The following is a 21,187-nucleotide window of genomic DNA, read 5'->3' as shown; positions in this document are numbered from 1 at the left end:
TATCTTTCTTTAAATTTTATGTTTTTCGTTCGGCGCTGTTATGGGAATGGGCTGGCTTGCATTTATTTATTGGGCTTTGCCGTAGAGTGGGTGGGTGTTCTTAGAAATAATCCACGTTCGATGATGTGACTCTAGCAAAGTCATGTCGTATCGCCACCCTCGGCACTCCGCTCGTTAAAAGCCGTTGCCAGTCAAATCTCTTAGTAGCTCTTTCTCCCACTTCGTTCAAAAGTTCCGCTATTTGATTTTTGATGCTGGATAGAAATGACATGACTCGATATCGATTATAGAAAGGAGAAATTAATGAGAGCCAAGACTAGGCAGTCGTGTGCAGATATGTTAGCCAAAATGGAAGCACTTTTGCAGGTGGTGAACGTGTACTTGGAAGTTGGAGCTTAGTTTGGCATCTAATGCTTGCTCGTATTTGAAAGTGCTTCTGATCTTTAGCGTTATTTGTTCCTCAGGATTTGTCTCGTCTCATCAAAACCGTCCGATAATATTAATTGATAGCATGACCCTTTAGATTGTTGTACAAAAATTTCTCCAAAAACAAAAAAGAAAGAAAAAAGAAAAGAAAAGGCTTATTGTGAACAAAAAAAATTAATTTCAATTAAGTACTTTTTTTATTTTTTTTAATTTGAAATAATTACTGAGTGGTAACAAGTGATTCCTTTTAAAAATATGAGCATGGTTTCGATCAATGATAAAAATTACATTTTATTCGCTCGAAGTTGAATTTGGTATAAATAAAATTAGTGAATTGGACTACGAAATTTCAATAAATAAAATTAACCTGAAAAGTGAAAATGGAAGATCATCAACAAATATGCAATGCACGAAAGATGAAACACAATATATATTATTTTTTTTGAGGCATTATGTGATTTTCCCTCAACTAATTTACCAACTCTATTCATGTAACCATCATTTGTACACCTCTTTGTTCATTCATAATAAGAAAAAAATTAAAACAAGAAAAAAAAAAGCTACAAGTTTAAAGGAGGAAAAAAAAAGTTCAAATTCACATCTCTGTCGACGGGCATTCACAGAGCCGAACCGAGCCGCCAAAACTGTCCACCTCCATTCACTACTCTACGGCTTCGCTCCACTTTTCACTTAAGCTGGAAAATCTAGCCCCAGCTCCACCTTACACGTGTCGACATCGCACGTGCTACGATCTTCAAGCTTCCTTTTCTTCATGGGCACCACGTGGTTAGCACGTGACACCGCAACCGGCTCGAACCCCAGGGTCAGCTCCAATCCCAGCCCAATCTCACCGCAAGAATCCCAACCGACTCGCTCACTCGGCTTGGCTCCTGACTCCGGCTCAGCTCGGAACAACAGTGAAGCCGTCTCAGCTGTCTCAGCAGAAACCATGCTGTCACTTTCCTTACTCTCATTCTCAACAACCGCCAACTCGGACTGATGACTCAGCGATGACTCGTGACTCGTAGACCGGTTCATCTCCTCCGCGCACCGAGCCAGCTCATCCACCATGTTAACCTCAGCCTTATTACAATTAGCTTTCGGCTTCACGACTCGCTTGACCCGGCACCGAGTCTTGACTCGATCAACAGACGCCGGCGAGTTCTCATCCTTGGACACGTGACGTATATCGTACGCTTTCAGTGGTGGGCCCTGGCCAATCGCCGCAGCTTCGGAATTAATCGGCGTAATCGGCGCACCCTTAAGCACCGCTTCCACAGCAGCTTGGCAGAGCTGCCAGCTCCCCGACCACAACAAGCCCACCGAACCGTAAATCGGGTTCACAATCCTCCCACATGCCTCGTACAACAACGACCGAAAAACCGCTGAACAAACGACACACCACAAAATTTAGTATACTTCATCCCCTTTAACGACGTCGTATTTAAAAAAGTTGATTGGAAACAATAAACGGAAAAAAAAGAAAGAAAAATGGTACTAACCAGGACGGAGGTGTTCGGGTCCCGCGTTGATGAGATTCATGAGGCCAGCACGGCCGTAAAACTTAGCCAGAAACACAGTGGCGTTGGCCTGGGACTCGGGGCTCTTGATCCACTGTAAGCAAGGGCGAATACTGCAGTTTTCATTGCAGCCCTTGCGGAGAACTCGACACCCATTACAGCTCATACGCATTTTTACAGTCCGTATTTTTGGAGAGAATATGAAATGAGAAAATGTTAATTTATGTTCCTTTTTTTTTTTATGTGTGCGCGTTCTGTGAGGAGAGTACAAGAGAAGAGTGGGTATTTAAGAGGGAAGAGGGGGCTGCTGGGTTTTGTTTGCTCAGGTTTAATAAACTCTGCGGATGCAGTTGTTTTTATCTCCAAAACACACTGGTTTCCACATTCAGGGAGAGGTTAAGGACTTGGAAAACCAGTTTTAAGCTTTTATAATAATAATAATTTAAGCGATGATGTTCGCTACTCGGTGTTTGCAGCGCGTGACGTGGACTCTCCAGTCGTGTGCATTTGTTTCGGACGTGTATTGGGGGCGCACTTCATGTACTGTCTACGTTGCGTGACAACAAAAGTTACTGAACCTGCTCGTTCTGAAATCGATGGAAACGAGTTTGGCGTTTCTGGGCGCTCACTCGCCCACACTTTGCCGTGTTATTTACATTTCCACCTATCATGATGATTGTTCAATTCTTTGGTTTAAAGGCACTTGTTACTTTAGATAACAAACATATTTGTGTTGTAACCGTTTCAAAAAAAATTTAACGGACCAAAAAATATAAGGTATTTTTACAGCCATTAGATTGTCATCAAACGGTTGTAAAACAGTTATATACCTTATATAATTATGTAAGTTAATAAGAGTTTCATTTAAAATTTAGTGAAATTTCTCTGCATTTAATTTAATTTATCATGGAGTGCTTTGAAGAAAATTGTTAATTTCAATAAAGTTCTTAAATTTTATAAAATTTAAAAATTCAATTCATATTCAATATACTTATGATTTTATCTTTTTTCAAATTTCATTAACATTTTCTAAGCATAATCTAAATAATTGTTGATAATGTAATCGGAATTTACTTAATTCTTTTAAGAGTCAATTTAAATTCGATCATGCAAAAGATTATTCAGAATTGAACTGAGTCCAAATGTGCCTAATTAAGCATATATTATTAGAATAAGTTCAAAAGAATTGCAATTAGTAAATCAAAATTGTTATTATGTTTATGGATTAGGCTTGATCAATTAATTTTGATTTCTTTAGCATACTTTACGACACTAAATAAAGCAAACTCTATTTATGATTTCGTTTGTATTAATATCTAGTCGTGCATACAAAACATTGTATTTCTATTTTAAAAAAAAAAACTTATTTAGTAAATTAATAACCCAATTGTTTACTAACATGATTTGAATTTCTCAGTTACCGTGAACAACGATACAAAACTGAACTTAAAAAAAAAAAAAAAAGGGGGGGGGTAAAATGGGAATTTAAAAAATGATGACAGGTGGATGAAAAGTTTCAAGAGAGCCATGCAAGTAGGTCCAAAAAATAAAGAAGAAAGGCAGGAACAGAAGAGCGCGTGGCATGCACGTCAAAGGTGGCAGGGTGCGGTCGAATCGCCACATATCGGGGGTTGGGACGGGCCCACGGTGGAGGTCCCTGGTTTAAACAAGAAATTAAAAAAAATAAAGCTCCGGGTTTTCGGGAAAGCCTTTGTGTTAATTAGTTCAAAACCGCCTTCGGCCAAAAACCCGTTGCCGGTTTCCGGGTTTCGGTTTTTGGGGACTGTGGGCGCACTACGAGACCATTAGCCAGCGGTTTTTTTGGAGATCTTTGTTATTCAATGCTTATCCTTAAAGACACGACCCTAAACTTGGATTAGGTATTTGCATTTGTATATTAAGCTTTTTAACTTGATTAATGTTAAGTGGACTATACTAGTTCTAAGTAAATCTGTTGGCTTTAACTATGGGTAATGTCTTGTTGCCATTGTTTACAATTTTAAGTAAGTGTTTGTCCGATTGTAAGAAATGGAAAGGGAGTAGTAAAGTTTTCTTTTTAATGTCTAAACGAAATCTACAGAGAGTTAAAAATTTTCTCACATCTTAGACTACTAGTTGTTTTAATTTTTAATTTTTTTTAATGCACATATGCCCTTATCTATTAATCAAACGGGGTTAAAATCTCATATGAATTACTGAAAATTAAACAAATATTTTCTCGAAGCTATATATTTTTATTATTCTACGTAATTTGTGTTTATGTATAAAAGCAATTGAACAAACCAACAGTCGTTGGATTAAAATTGAGACAATATCAAAAGCATCTGCTTAGATTTTGTATTGTTGTCCTTTTTTCTTTGTTGATATAATTTTATAGGCAATGTCCACCCGTCAACTCATATTAATTTATAATTATGCCCAAATTGCTAATAGATAAACTTGTTGTCCAAAACTATAAATCCATTAACATTAATTTATTCTTAAATTATATGGGTACATTGTATAATCGCATGTGGGTACTAATTCTTTAACATCTAATAGTTGTTAATACAATATTTAAATGAACAGGCGGCCGCGAAGAAATTGGAAGACGATGACTCCATCTCGTACCACATGATTTCAAATTCATTTTTTTCTCCTGGCTAGCAAAGTGGGTACTTTTAATTACTAACTAGGGGAAAAAGAAAAAAAGACTGAACGTTTTCCTTTTTCGTTTATTCATAAATATTAATAAATTCATTAGTGGAGCTGCTGTCCCATCGTTTCAAACTTTAACTTCTTTTGGCTTTTCTGGGTTTCACCAACTTGCTCCGTTTGGATAATTTTAATACTACAATTTTTTAATAACCAACTTGCAGGATGTAGTGCGTGAAGCTCCTGGATTTTCTGATACATTTATTATTTTATTGTTGTTTTTGTTTTCACAGCTTGGCGTCACCCACCATTCGATTTAATATTGCAAAAACTTTCTCAAAACAATGAAAATCTAATTTAATATTTCACTTGCATTTTTATTTCAACAATTGTCTGCCGTTCGGCGCTAATAAGTTATATAACTTTAGAGTAATAATATAATTATATAATTTTATACAATTTTTTTTTTTACAAATTGATGTATTATAATTAAATTAGTTGTATTAAATATCTTTTGATTCACGTGATTTATTTTTATTATTTTATATATTTATTCAACCAATGAGTTACTGTTAAATTAGTTTGTACAAAATAAATTTATATAAGAGTTTGTAAATATATCATCACTCATAATTTTATCTTCCTCCATATTAATAGTTAGACTCATCTCAACTGCTCAACTTTTTTAAGATTTCATTAAATAATAATAATAATAATAAGAGAAAAACTTTTTTTATAGTTAGTTCATAAATCATCACGAAATTATCATATTATCCATTTACGAGTCTTGTTAGAGTAACATCATCTTTAATTTGGCGATAATATAACTCAGCTCCTACCTTCGTCTAGACATAATATATTTTAATATTTTCACATTTCATTGATTCATTCTATACTATGATATTATCATCTCATTTTGTCACATGTCTTGGCATAATTATTTTAGCGATTCTATCAAGAAGTTTGGATATCGATGCAAGCAGCTTACGGTTTTGGAATTTGCAAGAGGAGAGTAGAACGAGCTGTGCATAAGACCAAATTTGACAGCCAATTGCCATCTTTTTTTTTTTTTTGTTGCTTCCTCCGTTTTCATTTTTATTAGCATAATATAAAAATCAATAGAAGCATCCAAACCTTTGTTGGATCATATTAAAATCTCTATAATAATAAAAAATTTATTATTCAAGTTCAGCGATCTACATGACTATTTACGAAAATTACCTTTTGATTGGGCGATTCTCACACGTATCTTTTTTTCTAAATTTAAAGATAGAAATTCAATTATTGCTAATAATATCTTGTGGTGTACATTTCTCATTTATTTGAAGTAATTTCTCTAATTTCGAATATTTATTTATTGAGAAAACATCACGAATCAGGAAAATTTGAAAGAATAAAAGAGAGAGACGCATACCTACATGATACATACAAGAAAAGGACAAGAGTGTATGGCTAGAAAGTTCTGATTCTTCAGAACTTTCGGGGACACGTGGAAGAGAATGGGGAGAAAGATGGCGAAAAGCGCATGCAAGAGCGTCCAAAAGGAAAACTCCATGCAGGATGTAGGAGCAGCGCGTGGCAACCACGTTCAGAGTGTCAGAGAGTGGAATCTAAAAATTAGTTGCCACGTCATGTTGGGAAACGCCAGCTCTCCCGTTTGGTTCCTCTTACAGCTCCAGGTTTTTAGGAAACTTGTTTTTTTTTTTTTTTTTTCTTTTAAATCCTTCGTTTCTGTTCTGTTTTTGTTAAAACTGCCTTTCGATAAAACCTGCGGCTTGTTCGCTGGTTTTTATATGGCCACCGAAGTTTAGGAAATTGTGAATGTGACGCTCTTTGAATTAGCTCTTGGGAATTAAGGACTAATTCGCTTTTTAACTTCAATTTATTCAATTGGTTATCATAAGTATCACAAAATTCAATGAAGTACTAATTAATTGTACAATTTTCAATTTTTTTTTTCAAAAACAACATAATTTTCGTTTTAATCCATTAATTATCATCATTGAAAATTTATATTACCAAACCTAATTTCTTGGACAAATTTCAAATCCAAAAAAAAAAGGAAATTTTTAACCTACCCCCAAATAAATTGACATTTTACACCGCATCTCCAACAAATTTGACTTGTTGCACCGCGCCCCTAATTCCGTTATTTTCTCAGTTAAGTTTAACGGTGGATGGGTAAAATTGAAAGTTCATCCTTCAAATTAATTTTAATGGGAATTCTCTTTATTGCAATTGAAATAAAAATCTTTAAAAAATTAAAGGAAAAATAATAGTGGTGACAATGTACATGTAATAAGAAACTTTTTTTATTGCAATTAAAATAAAAATCTTAAAAAAAATTAAAGGAAAAATAATAGTGGTGACAAATGTATATGTAACAAGAAATTTTTTTTATTGCAATTGAAATAAAAATCTTAAAAAATTAAAGGAAAAATAATAGTGGTGACAATGTACATGTAATAAGAAATTTTTTTATTGCAATTGAAAAAAAAAGCCTTAAAAAATTAAATGAGCTAAAAATTTATTTTTTTTTATATAGAGGGGCATTTTTGTCATTCAATTAAAAGTTAGACGGAGCCGTTAGAAATAACAAAAAAATTAACGGAATTGAAGGCGCGGTGCGACACGTCAATTTTTTTAGTGCGCGTGGTGCAAAATGTCAATTTATTTGGGGACAGATTAAAAATTTCCCAAAAAAAAAATACAACCATCACCACTCATTGGTGACAACTAAAGATTTGCCATGTGACTTCGAAGAAAAAGAAAGAATGGTAACTCTACTAGGCTGTTTTTGCAAATGTTAATTTTCTTTTAACCCTGTGTTAAACAACATGGGCGGCTACTAAAAATTCGGAAAACCATCATCGCAATTCGCACAAAAGTAAAAATCCTAGAAACTTTCCTCTACTGGGGCATATAAGTATATAACATTGCAATCATAATGCTGTGCTGTGCATAATTTATTGTTCTTTTTTTCTTTGACTCGACTTGCGGAATCAATTGTAAAATAATAACATTCTTCTATCTTTCCTTCTACATTTTTAATGTTGTTTGTTCATAGATTCATCCCCCCCAAGATTATTCTTCAGATAATCAAGGAGCTGATTGGATTTAAATGGCCCACATCAATTGATTTGTTTAAATTAAGAATCTAATAATGATCTAGTAAAGTGGCTAATTTGATTAATTAAAATACCAGCAACTGTTCGTTGGAGAATTTAATAGGCTGAGGCTCGGGCCATTTGGTTGACAACCTTAACCGCCAATCTAGGTTCACATTTTAAAGAATCAATCAAATCCATTTTAATTGATTGCACATGTGTATTTGTATTAAAAAAAAATAAGCTCGAGTGGACTTAACAACCCTCAATCATGTTGAACTAACTCCCCATCACTTCGTCAAAATGTTAACAGCTAAAATATTCATTATTTAAGATTTCTCTTCTTCATAGTTCACTAATTTTTCAAATGAAAGGGTGTAGAAACCAAAACTATTTAGAAATAATTCAGATAAATTTAATCTTGTGAAAAAAAAAAGCCATGACAAATTTTGAATATATTGGTCAGAAGAGATATCAACCTATTCTAGATTATCGTATAAATCTATAAAATAAAAAAAGGCACTCAAATTAAAAAAAAAATCTTAATTAATTTACCAACATTTTTTATACATCACACAAAATGAGCTTTATAGAATTAATGTTTATACTACAATATGATGATATTATGATTCTTATAACTAATCAAATACTAGAAATATTCAATCTGTTTTTTTTTTTTTCTTAAATTTTCTCTCCTCTTGAACTGGATGTTTAGTTTGGTGACCTCAACAAACAACTTGCGTCAAATTACCTACCAAAATTTCCTGACATATCGGCACAATAGTTTTCCAACAATGATACTTTACCATCTAATATTTCCATTGTTATCATTTGACTACCAAAATCTTAACATTACCAATAAATTATTGGTGTGTCATAAGGTATTTAAGAAATTTTAAGCTAAAGTTGTTTTCCTAGTTCTTTTTCAAATTATTGTCTTTTTCTCAAGATATCTTATTTATGAGCCTTTTTTTTGTTTTCTTAATTGAAAATTTTACAATTAGTGTTAGAAAGCTTAGAATTCTATTTAGTGAATATTTCAATATAATAAAATTCTAATAATTTAAATAAACAAAACAAAGAAAGGCTCATAAATCATATGTCTAAAAAAAAAGATAAAATATGTAAAAAGAACTAGAAGAATAAGAAAATAATTTCAATTGGAAAATTCCTTAAATACTGTTATAATCTCAGCAGTTTTTTTAACAATGTTAGAACTTTAGTAGTAAAATAATAATAGTCGAAATATTTAGTGATAAAATATAATTATTAAAAGATCTTGATAATAATTTGACATATTAATAAACTTCTAATGAATATTTGATAATATCCGCTTGAATAAATATATGCATTCATCCTTTGGCATTTTGAGCGAACAGACACTAAAAAAGCACTCCTTTTTGAGGCCTAAAGCAAGCTTTTGCACATAACCCCCACCCAACCACAAGACACCAATACCATGCCCTTTTAGTTTTTACCCTTCATCTGAAGCAAAGGCCGAAGGACAAACAAAATAACAAACGTTCCCAATAATTATTAAAAAAAAAAAAAACCAGGAAAGCAATTAAACGAAAGACATGCACGACGAGACACAGAGGACAGTAGGACACATGCAAAACAGGAGAAAAGAAAAGAAGTTCCCAAAAATTCATGAGAAAAAAAGCTAAGAGACAGCGCGTGGGAAGATTGTCAGAGTCGCCACATATTATATTTGGGAAACGATACCGTTTCTTTGGTTACCCTTTTTCATTTTCTCATTTGCTCCCGGTTTCGAGGAAGTACTTTTGGGCAAAACTAGCGTCCGGTTTCCGGGTTTGTTCATGTTTCTATGGGCGCATTTTTTTTTTTTTTTAATATACATTTCGATCAGAAAAAGATTGATATTTTATTAGTGAAAATGAGTTATAAATAAGGTAATATTTTATCTTAAAATTAAAAATTTTAATACATTCAAACTCTCAAAAAATATTAAAATTAGAGCTCAAAGCTCTCAATACTCTCAACTCTCGGCACTTTCACTTGAATTGGAGAAAATGAGATGATTGAAGAGGCCAAATGAAATCTCTATTTATAGAGTAGGTAATGCCCAAAAAATCAAGAGTGACGGGCGTTAAATAATATAAATTTTCTCCCATTTTCTACTTTAGTGCCGAAATCAAAAGTTGCTTGCCCCCACTTACTATATCTTTCACTTACTCAACAACTTTATGTCAAAAGTAAAAAATTACATGCTAGTCATATGGAATTATTTGTTACATGCATGCACATGTTCAACAAGGGATACAAAACTTATCAACGTTTTAAAAAAGACATTTAAACCTTAATTGTTAAAGATTTGGCTTGTTTAAATAATTAAATGATTAATATGGTAAATTTCCTTAATAATAACCTATAAATTTACTCAAAAGCCCTCCTCCAAAAATCACAAAATGCATTGTTTTCAATGAGAAAACAAGCGTAAGTAAGTTTAGAAAATAAAAAGGCACAATAAGCTTAATAGTTAGAGATGCTTGTAACTCACGCAGGCTGCAAGAGTGGTTCGAATTCTCGCAAATGGGGCAGTTACTGGCTTTCCCGTTGATCCTCTAATTTCTTGTTAACAAATCTATATATTTATTTACAATTCTAATTGCTGCAGATTGGAACTAAAATTGGGGGATTGAGTTCTCTTGCAAGAAGAAATTACCGAGATTGAAGAAGCAAACCTGTTGATGGAGAGCGGCATGAACACCTGTTGATGAAGAAGAAGAAGAAAAAGAAGAATGAGCAATTGGAAAAACAATATGTTAAATGGAATTTCCACAGCAAAATTCCAACACTTATGAATAAGGGTATGCTCGCAATTTTATTAATAATTTATGGATAAAATGGAACGTTAATACATTGACTTGTATGGTAGAAGGAGATAATAGTAATTATAAGTTGAAAAATAAATTTTCTATTAAAATTAACTGAATTTGTTAATAAATTAAAGTTTAAATGTCTTTTTTTTTAAATGTTAGGGAATTTTGTATCCTTTTCTATAAATATTCAGGGTGTATCAATCATTTTCCCTATTTTTATTGTTATATTCTCGACTTAGGCGATATACAAAGGACAACGAACTTGTATTACATGTGAACTTTGCTTTATGGAATAACTAGAAAGAAATATTTTTATTCGAAGCCAAGTCTAATTAACAAGACCGAATAAATTAATTAATTAGAAGAAGTATCGACAGAGAACATTTTTCTTGTATAATATCCAGATTCCAACGACATAATAAGTCGTGTATAATAATTATCACTTAATTTGAAATGATCATATACATCCGCATGTATAAAGCAATATATGTAATTATATTAACTTAGTTGATCGCATAAATCAATCGAGCCTATCTTTGTATCCTCAAAAATCAATCGAGTCCGTCGGTCAAATCTAGGGATGGTAAAAATCCTCACAGGAACGGGTACCCTCGGAGATTTTCCCCATTCGGAGAAGGTATGAGGTTAATTTCATACCTAATTTTTTATTCGGGGAAGGGATGGGAAAATTTTTTTACCCAATTTCTTATTCGAGGAGGGGACGAGGATGAGGTGGAATCCCCATCCCCTACCCATTTCCCCATTTTAATTTTTTAAAATTACTAGTAAATAAATAATAAATTATAAATTATAAATATTGGTAAAAATAAAAAAATATCAAAATATTTATATTATTAAATTTTTAGGCCTAATTAACTAATTAAAGTCCTAAATTTTTATTTAGGACATTAAAAAGACCGAGTAGATTCTATTAGCTCAAAATTTTTTAATTTTAATATTATTTAAATATTTTTTAATTTTAATATTATTTAAATATTTTAAACTTAAATCTATTATTTATTTATTTTTATATGTTATAATTGCCCATAGCGAATCACAATTTTAATATTTAATCTAATCTAATATAATATTTGCTCTTGATTTGCTCCGATTTAACTATTGTGTTGTAAAGGGAATAGTCCACATTTATAAAGTGTCAATGCCACCATTGAAAAAGTTAATTTTGAATCTAAATTTAATTTTATTTGTAACAATTTTGTATTAAACTATTAATTTATTCATGATAGTTTGTAAAAGAAGTTTGTATCCCTTGCATGCTGCGTTACTTACTAATTTAATGTATGTGACTTTTGTAATGGATATTAATATAAGATATATTTCGAACTTTACTTTTATTTGAATTTTTTATTTTAATATGATTAACTCAAAATCGAAAATAAAAAAACGTATTAGTTATAAGGGGATCGGGGACTCTCGGGGATCCCCTGTTATTATTCGGGGAGAGAATTAGGATTCTTTCAAGTAATTCTGACAGGAACGGAGAGAGGACGGGGACATACGCAAAATATCGGGGATGGATACGGGGAGATTGGTCCCCTCCCCTCTCCTCCCCATTGCCATCCATAGTCAAATCGAACTTTTGTTTTATTTTTGGACCTTGGATTAAACTATATATATATTTTTTGGAGCAAGAAAGAAAAAAAAAAACTGGGAACCGCCAACTGATGCGTGGACGGGCTCACATTTTTCCTTAAAGCCGGAGTATTGGGGGGCTCCAATTGCTATGATCGTTATCTAGAAAATGGGCGGCTCTCTGAGAATTTGGAAGCCAATAATTTTCCAATTCTGTTTGAGCTACCTACCTTCCCATTGTTTTGTAATTTCTGTGTCTAATCTAAAGTTTCTTTTTTATATTTTAATTTCAATTTGACTTTGTCAATTACCAAATCAATGCTTTGGTTTGACTTTCTGGCGCCACGTACACTTGCCTGCCCAGTTTTATCTTATGCTTTGTAGGGGGAAGGAAAAAAAATAGTTCCCATCTCATCAGCTTCCATAGATTAAGATAATTTTTTGATATTTAATATTTTATTCGTTCTAGTAAATCACACATTGTTTCGAGTCAAATGGTATTTTGAGCCAGTTGAATTCAAATGTCGGCAAATATGAATCCGGTTCAAGTTTCCAAGCTCAATTTTATACTTTGTGACCAATAAGTATTGGAAATATTGATAAAGTTAAAATAAAATTAGCTGAAATATGGAATTTGGATGTAGTGTTAAGTTGAATTATATTAAGTTTTCAATAATTTATTGTCAAACGTGTGTTTTTGTATTCGTATAAGATATATATGTAATTTACATATTAATTTTTGTTCAACAAGTAGTAATTACAATATTATTTTTTTTAAAAAAAGTTCTCACAAAGCTTAATTCAACAATGATCTAAATCCTCCTTCGATATATAATATATTTTAATTTTGTCAAAATGGATGCCATGTGTGACACCATGATGAAGCATGTAGATATATGAGAACCAAACTTGTTATATAACTATAATTTATCAAACGGCTTGTAAGATATGAATTTGAGCAAACGTTATATATCAATAACTAACCCAAATTCATTAACTAGCTCAACTTCATGTACTTGTAGAGCGTGAACATTCAAACTACATAATGACCTCTTCTATCAAGATTATGTTATCTTGTGCTCCAAGAGTATATAAGTTAAGAAATTAAAAATGAAAAGTTAATATGATCTTTCATATATAATCGAAACAGTAAAAATTTAAACAATTAGATTCATGAACAGAACTATTATCTTGATTATATGAATATTACATTGAGTATTTTTTATTTTAATTGTTAATATACCGTTTTGAAAACAAGTTAATGCAACCAATAAATAAATTAACACTCACACACACACACACAATTCAATATGTATCCTCCACTGTGTGTGTATGTGCATGGCTTCAAATTAAAATTTCTAACTACATAATTAAGCATTTGTAAAATCTTTAACAAACTTACAATTTTATTGAGATGATGCCTTTGTCTCGGCCTCTTGGGCACTTGTTTAGCTCTCATTTCCGAGGTGCATTGTTCCATATTCCCTAGGCCTAGGGGTGGGCATGGGTTGGTTTGGGTTGGGTTTTAAGTCAACCCAAACTAAACCATAAAAATTTGAATCCAACCCAAATCAACCCACATATTTTTAACCCAAATCAAACCAAATCATTTGGGTTTTGTTTGAATTTTATTATCAAAATAATTTTTATTTAAATAAAATTTAATTATATCAAAATTATAATAATTATTAATTTTTATTAATTATTAAATTGAAATTAAAATATAAAAAATATAGTGGATAAAAATTATAAATTTTACAATAACTTAATCCTTAAATTAAAGAATACTAGAAAATCAAAATAAAGTTTAATCACAAAAATTATTATTTCTCAATAAATAAGAACGTACACTTTAATAATAAACTTTCACAAACTTGACATTAACAATCTAATAATAAATTTTGCCACTTGTTATTTATTTAATTATGCAATATTTGTTTTTATTTATCGTTTTGGTAGTTTTGCGTTATGTTATCTACTTATATGTTTAATTTTAAGAAGATTGCCAGTTTCCCCCTACAGTAATCAACATATATTATTTTTCCCCATTCTGCTTTTATAATGGCCAAAAACCCCCATAATAGTATAAGTTTACAATATTACTCTTATTTTCAACTACTCTTTTATTTATATTTATTCTAAATTAAATAAATCACATGAATAGAAATTAAATAAAAAATAAAGCATTAAAAATAAGAAATATATGTTTTGATATGAACAAAAAAATTAATAATAAAATTTTTTTATACTTATTTATTTTGTGAAAATTTTCTTATAATAAATATATAAGAAAATTATTAGTCAAATGATAAAAAAATTATTATAAGAAAACTTGAATGACAAATAAAAATTTATTATAAGATAAATAATAAATTTCTTCTTAGTAGAGTCTCCTGCTCTTTCTATGATGATCCTTCCATGTTGGAGGAATTATTTTTATAAATAAGAAAAAAAAATTATGTTATTTACAACAATATTTATTTAATTTAAATTTATTTTTACTGTTATTTTCATTTTCTAACTGTTGACAATTGATCATGCCGTAAAAAATTAATGGTGGTCTTTCACTTATTTGTGTTCATTTATTTTGTTTTCATTTATTTTATTTGAAAAATTTGAGTGTTGGGGTTTTGTCCATAACCCATGGATAAACCATACTCAAATCATAATGAAATGGTTTTCTACATAAAACTCACATCTAACCCATTTTCTTGATTTACCCAACCCAAACCATTTAATTTGGTTTGAGTTTGGATAAACCCATGGGTTGTGGGTTTATGCCCACCCCTACCTAGGCCTTACATCTTTAATTTGATTTCAAGTCATCAAAGTCTTTCAAGTCTACAAACAACAATACCTACATGCATCTTCTAGCTACCACGAAATAAAATTAAACATGCATGCTAGAAAGAACTCAGTTTAAACAAATTCAATAATTCCACCCATTTCAGGCTGTAAAAGTTGCTATATACGAGAAACGAATAAAGAATTATTGTTGAATATTTATCCTTAACTAATTAGCTGCTATATATATATATATATAATCAAAGGAAAGCTTTAATTAGTTGACTTAAGATTTGATTTTGCGAGACCTCGTTAAGAACGATGCCGGACGAGCAATTGCACCTAACTTGTTTTCCGAGATGGACGGACTTATATCTTCGACTCCTGTTGCATGTGCTGCTAGAACAAGAAACGATATGGACGTGAATTGAGTGTACTCGTGATAATAGTTAATAGTAATAATAATTTTTTTTTATAAAAAGGATTAATTGATAACATATGAGTTCCTAATTTTTAATAAAACAACAAATAAATGTTAAACTAATGCACGTCCGCCCCCATATGAATTAAGTCTAAAATTAGTGTGTACCATTACATCTCCACCAAATGAATCAACAATTTAGCTATTATTTCAACAGTTTTGTTTGGATGGTGCCACCCAATTCTTGGAAGAAAAGGTAAGAATGTGAAATTATTTACAAAATACGTCATCATATTATTATTATTATTCCATTGCTTATCTTAAAAGAAAGTGCTGAACTAGACGCTTATTAGCCCAATTCTAAAGTGACTCAAAAAAAAAAAAAAAAAATTCAAAGTTTCAGGAAATTTTGAAGGAATCCATGAAAAAGCATTCATACCACCAGAGGTATCGTAATCATCGCAGCCGCCTCCGATTGAAGGTGTGCAACGATAAATGCAGAAGAAGAAGCAATCGTAAGAACTCACATGCAGATCATCATGACAATATCTTTTACATCCTCCGAAGGCTTCAAATATGGCTTCTGCTTCTCGGATCCCATTGCTCAAAGCTACAACAATTAAGCACCATACAAGCAGTTTATTAAAAGCACTTGCGATATTGTAAGCCATGTATTATGTTTATCTTTAACAGCTAATGGATACGAGTTTTTGTTATGCGAATTTGGGTGCAATATATATATCCTGCGCAGTATTGGTTATGAAGTTATTTAGGTTTGTTAAGATGTTGTTATCATTTTAGCTGTAAAGATTCAACTTATATGTTAGTTTTGCAAAGCTCAGCTAGCAGTGGTTAAAAAAAAAAAAAATGTTAAAACCACACACACACACACACTTGTATGAAAAGTCTTTTTGTTTTGATGATTTAAGTCTGTTAGTGGTATGGTTAAGGTTGCTAATGGAATTTGTTAAAATAATTAAAAGATAGATTTAATGAAAAACTGAAAGTTAATTCGGACGATGCGGCTAAATCAACAGCCTATTATATCTGTTTATTGTTTTCTAATAAACCTCAATTAAACATCCGGATAGGCGGTGACTACGTATGTGCGCACGATCACCACCATGTAATTGCTAGTTAACCTACACATAGCATACATGCATTAATTATTTGTGGTACTTTTTAAGAAGAAGAAGTCTACCCTCATTTGTAATTATATTAGGAGATTTAAATATCTTCCCACCAAAATTAGAGAGTGGACGTCAGTGATCATACTATGCATCATTCCAAATGATTTAAATCGGCTTGTCAAAATTCAATTGATTTTTGAGTTAAGCAGTTATTATAAGATTTGCAAGCCAATTCAAGGGGATTAATATTTCATTAAATATGGAGGTAGATTAAAATATATTTCAATAAAAGTTGAGCAATAAATCATATGACAATAGCTACTACATTATTTCACAAGTTAGTACTTTTTCTAAAATTATTTGTTCGAAAAAAATGTGATGTATTCATCAATTGAAGGAAAAATATTTCTAACTTGTAAAATTATTGGTTATAGAAGAATGTCACACTGGGTTATTTTGCCACCATACTTAAATCTAACGGCGGAAGTCATGATCTGTTATTATTTGCTGATAATGTCGATTTTATAGCTCCTATCGAATACATTCCTTACTTTAGCCCTACCAGTTGGCCTAATAAATGTAATTTAAATGCATCTAAATATTCCCCAAAAAAAAAAAAAAAAGGCATCTAAATGGCAATTGGACTGGTCTGATCCATGGTCCACGTTATCCAAATCTAAATGGATTGGTCTAAAACAGATTTGAAGTGAATTCTGGAACCAAGATGAGTTTGGAAGAGGTATGGACTTAAGATTTTGGATCCAGATCCATATTAAAATTAGTGGGCCTTTTAATTGTCGTTTTATTCTAAAAATATTTAGCTATCTATGATTTACTATTTTGACAATCAACACAAACTTTTATACTTCACTTATTAAAATCAATGCCACACTGGTAAGTTACAATATTCATGGTTACAATCTTTGTTTTTTTGCTCAAAATTTTGTTATCATCAAAGTCACACTTATAAGTTACAATATTTATAGTTATAATCTTTATTATTATTTTTTTAAAAAAAACTTTGTTAATCTTTTACTTTTCTTTTTTGGGTTTTACAGTTTATTAAAGATGAAGTTTGTGCATTTTCTTTTATATAATCTATCAAAAAAATTATTTAACTTGCTGAAAATTTCAAGTTGATAAATTCATGATAGATATGAAGTAGGTTTAGAAACTTTATTATTATTATTATTATTATTATAGATTTGGATATAGAATAAAAAATACATATCCATGTAAATTTGGAGTAGATACAAATCTATATTTTTTTAGAGCCTCTAAGTTACAATAATTGTACCATACATCTCTCATGTGAACCACACAAAATTGTAGGACCCACAATTTATGTGGTTCACATGAAAGATGTATGTTACAATTATTGTAACTTAACATTTGCCTTTTTTTAATCATAAATCTAAATTTAGAGCACGATAGATCTTACCCTTATCCACCCACTACCATCTCTTATGTACCAATTAACTTGATTCATTTACCTTACCCTTTATTAATTATTTTTTGAATTAAAAAATGAAGAAGGAACGGCCATAAAGTTTCCCCATGACTGAACGTTCAGATTTTTTTGAAAGGCTTTGAATAGAGGAGAGGAATGGAGGGCACAAAATCATACAAAAGAAAGACTGACAAGGAGAAAAAATGAAGCCAACGAACGATCATCACACATTCACGTACTCCATTGGATGGGATAAGATAATGGACCTTGTCCACGTGGCACTGTCATTGTGGTGCTTAATGATAAGGCTAACATTCAAAAATTTTTGTTTCCCCTATGTGGTCATTATGATGCGATGTCATCGCTTGGCGAATCCAACGTTCCGAATTAATCCGAAATCTGGTTCAGAAATTTCTGTCCATAAGATATGAGATAGCCTGACTGTATCATTATATAAACCAACTGGCCACTGAGCATCCTCCTATTAAGTAAAAGAACTTGCAAAGCTAGAAGAAGGAGCAAGTACCAATGGCTTCCTCAATGATCTCATCGACCACCGTTGCCACCGCGAACCGCGCCAGCCTTGCTCAGGCCAGCATGGTCGCCCCCTTCACCGGCCTCAAGTCTTCTTCTGCTTTCCCAGCAACCAAGAAGACCAACAATGACATTACTTCCATTGCAAGCAACGGCGGAAGAGTCCAATGCATGAAGGTCATCATCATAATCATACAAGAATTCATTTCTTCTTTTGCTTCTTTAAATTGACGGCTTTCTTCTTTTAGCTCTCAATTATGTTTTTAATTAATTTTCTTGTGAGCTTGTATGTTACAGGTGTGGCCACCAACTGGCTTGAAGAAGTTCGAGACTCTCTCATACCTCCCGCCACTGTCCGATGAAGCTTTGCTCAAGGAAATCAGTTACCTTCTCCGCTCCGGCTGGATTCCCTGCTTGGAATTCGAGTTGGAGGTCATTTCTCTCTCTCTCTCTCTCTCTCTCTGTCTCTCTTAATATATACTATTATTTTGACGGAACCTTATCTATGTGCTTTAGGAGAAAAATTACACATGTCATGAATCTATTGGTCAGAGATATCCATTCAATATCAAAACCTGCATTAACAATTGCTTACTTAAAATCTAAGCTTTTGGGTTAAGCGGATTTTATCAGGCAAATGGGTGGTGATATTTGATTTTTTTTTTTTTGTTTTTTCTTTTGGGTGGCGTGACTGCAGAAAGGATGGGTGTACCGTGAGCACCACAGCTCACCAGGATACTACGATGGACGCTACTGGACAATGTGGAAGCTGCCCATGTATGGGTGCACAGATGCAACCCAGGTTTTGAAGGAGGTTGGGGAGGTCCAGAAGGAATACCCACATTCATTCGTCCGAATTATCGGATTTGACAACAAGCGTCAAGTGCAGTGCATCAGTTTCCTTGCTGCCAAGCCACCAGGCGTCTAGGTTCCCAATTAAATTTGTGTAACCACCCATGCAATATTGTTGATTATTATTATGTGTAACCCCCATAATGATCATTCGATCAATGGGGGTTCGGTTTGCGTTTAATTTGTACTTAGGCTGCTGTTGCTGCTGCTCAAACTTTTTTGGTTTTCTCCCCGACTTTGGCTTTTTTTTTTTATATATATTTTAATAATTGAATCCTTTGTTTTCAGTTTCATTAATCTGGGTCTCGGATGTTCAGTTTAATGAGTGAGAATTACTGGAATTAAAAGAGTAGTTTTATGATTCTTGCCAATCATCTCTATCATTCGTTGGTCATAATTTCTCTGTTGTGGAGCTGTAGGTATTGAGCACCCAATTGAAGAACAATCAAATTATAAATAATAAATACAAATGAACCCTCAAAACCTGTGCCGGATTCCAAGCTCCTTGGAGAATCGATCGCTTTAATTTGGATAGCCAAACGTATTATTCATGAAGATGATGAAAATGCTCTGCAATTTTCAGTGTGTTACCTCGTGTCATGACCTGCAAAATGTCCAATTATAAACAAAAAGAACATCTGATTCTTTGAAGAATTCAAAATCTTCGGCCAATGAAGGCACGGTACATTCACTTTCTATTGCGTCAATTTACTCTCAGAATTCAAACCCAGATCATAATTCTGACATCCCAGCTTATAATTAAGTAAACATATTAAATTGAGGATTAGTCTCACTCCAAAAACTAAGATTAGTTTTTTAATTAACAGCCTGAGCCACTTCACTGTACATGCTACTTTAGTTGATTTAAATTGGACCAAGAACTCAAATCTACATATCATAAAGATAATTAAGTTTGTCCTGTCAGTGGCTTACTTGTTTTTCATCATTTATCAGCCCAAAGTTTAGTGGATCATGTTTTATCTAAACAATCTTCAAAAAGTGTGCCCATAGGTCAGTGATGAATCTTCGATAGCTACACTTGTGGACATCCCTTTAACGAGATAAAGTTGGTGATAAGAAGAACTGTATGCTTTCTTTAGTCTCTCTTACTGCATTGATTATAAATTATCTCCGATGCTTGAAATGTTTCACACACCCTCTCTTGATTCAGAACATTTTGCTTCGCCTTCCCGTCAACGAATGAAGTCTTTGGCGACAGTGTAAGAGAGACGAAAGCAACTCCTTGATGTTAGTTTTTCTTGTTGTAAACAGACCATTAGATTGAAATGAAAGGATATCAAAAGGTCATTAAACTGACACGTAGGAGTCAAGCTCAAGTGGTAAGTCCGTCCCTCTAAAATTATACTTAATTTTATATTAATTTTAAGCCTTTAGATTTAAAACATATCAACGGTGAGGATTTAATAAATTAAATGACATTAATCTTTTTACTTTTTATCATTAATACACGCTTTCTCTCTCCTCTCATCCATCTTCGTTAAATATCTGGTCAAAGAATTTAAACAAGACATCTATTATGTATAGTGCAAGAAATTGGTTAACAGTCCGTAACAATATTTAGGATAGAAAGAGCAAGTTTGGCGGTTTGTGATATTTAAGTTCTCTGTAATTAATTTATTTTTAGGTATTATTTAATAAAAGAAATATGTCTGAAAAAAAATCGGTGACAAAATAAGCTAAATGGTCATATTCAAACAAACATCGCTTTTAAGGTTTTTCAAAATTTGATAAGTTTCTCTGTAATTTATTGAAATTTTCAATTTTGTATGAAATTGACTTTAGCATCTCCTAACTCCCATCCCAATCCAAACTTGAGGGTTGTGTTTTACAAACGAGTTCTTGTCATTTTCAAGAAGTTTACACTCGGCCATC

The 21,187-nt window shown here is 32.1% G+C and overlaps 3 protein-coding genes across 4 annotated transcripts in view; 2 read left to right on the top strand and 1 right to left on the bottom strand.

The window, feature by feature from the left end:
- Positions 1–21,187, top strand: part of LOC102609987 (40S ribosomal protein S7) — a 73,683-nt gene that overhangs the window by 6,763 nt on the left and 45,733 nt on the right. The gene's annotated exons all lie outside the window — the stretch shown is intronic.
- Positions 839–2,342, bottom strand: LOC102613469 (LOB domain-containing protein 40). Its single transcript, XM_006482193.4, has 2 exons — positions 1,929–2,342; positions 839–1,811 (listed from the first exon to the last, which is right to left on the bottom strand). Exons 1-2 carry the CDS (start codon positions 2,116–2,118, stop codon positions 1,117–1,119), a joined length of 885 nt encoding a protein of 294 aa, XP_006482256.1. The 5' UTR covers positions 2,119–2,342; the 3' UTR covers positions 839–1,116.
- LOC102612988 (ribulose bisphosphate carboxylase small subunit, chloroplastic) lies at positions 18,351–19,587 on the top strand. The gene is made up of 3 exons (XM_006482191.4): positions 18,351–18,619; positions 18,740–18,874; positions 19,140–19,587. Exons 1-3 carry the CDS (start codon positions 18,437–18,439, stop codon positions 19,368–19,370), a joined length of 549 nt encoding a protein of 182 aa, XP_006482254.1. The 5' UTR covers positions 18,351–18,436; the 3' UTR covers positions 19,371–19,587.

The sequence above is a fragment of the Citrus sinensis genome, chromosome 6 (genome assembly GCF_022201045.2).
Source record: "Citrus sinensis cultivar Valencia sweet orange chromosome 6, DVS_A1.0, whole genome shotgun sequence".
Classification (NCBI taxonomy): Eukaryota; Viridiplantae; Streptophyta; class Magnoliopsida; order Sapindales; family Rutaceae; genus Citrus; species Citrus sinensis.
The sequence above is the reverse complement of the archived record's forward strand: the minus strand, read 5'-3'. Positions and strand labels throughout refer to the sequence as shown.

Bases quoted from the DNA above. Each gene is read 5' to 3' on its own strand.
- LOC102612988 (XM_006482191.4), top strand. From the start codon at position 18,437: ATGGCTTCCTCAATGATCTCATCGACCACCGTTGCCACCGCGAACCGC. The intron at 18,620-18,739 runs GTCATCATCATA...TGTATGTTACAG, and splicing joins GAAGAGTCCAATGCATGAAG to GTGTGGCCACCAACTGGCTT. The intron at 18,875-19,139 runs GTCATTTCTCTC...GCGTGACTGCAG, and splicing joins GCTTGGAATTCGAGTTGGAG to AAAGGATGGGTGTACCGTGA.
- LOC102613469 (XM_006482193.4), bottom strand. From the start codon at position 2,118: ATGCGTATGAGCTGTAATGGGTGTCGAGTTCTCCGCAAGGGCTGCAAT. The intron at 1,812-1,928 runs GTTAGTACCATT...TCGTTTGTTCAG, and splicing joins ACCCGAACACCTCCGTCCTG to CGGTTTTTCGGTCGTTGTTG.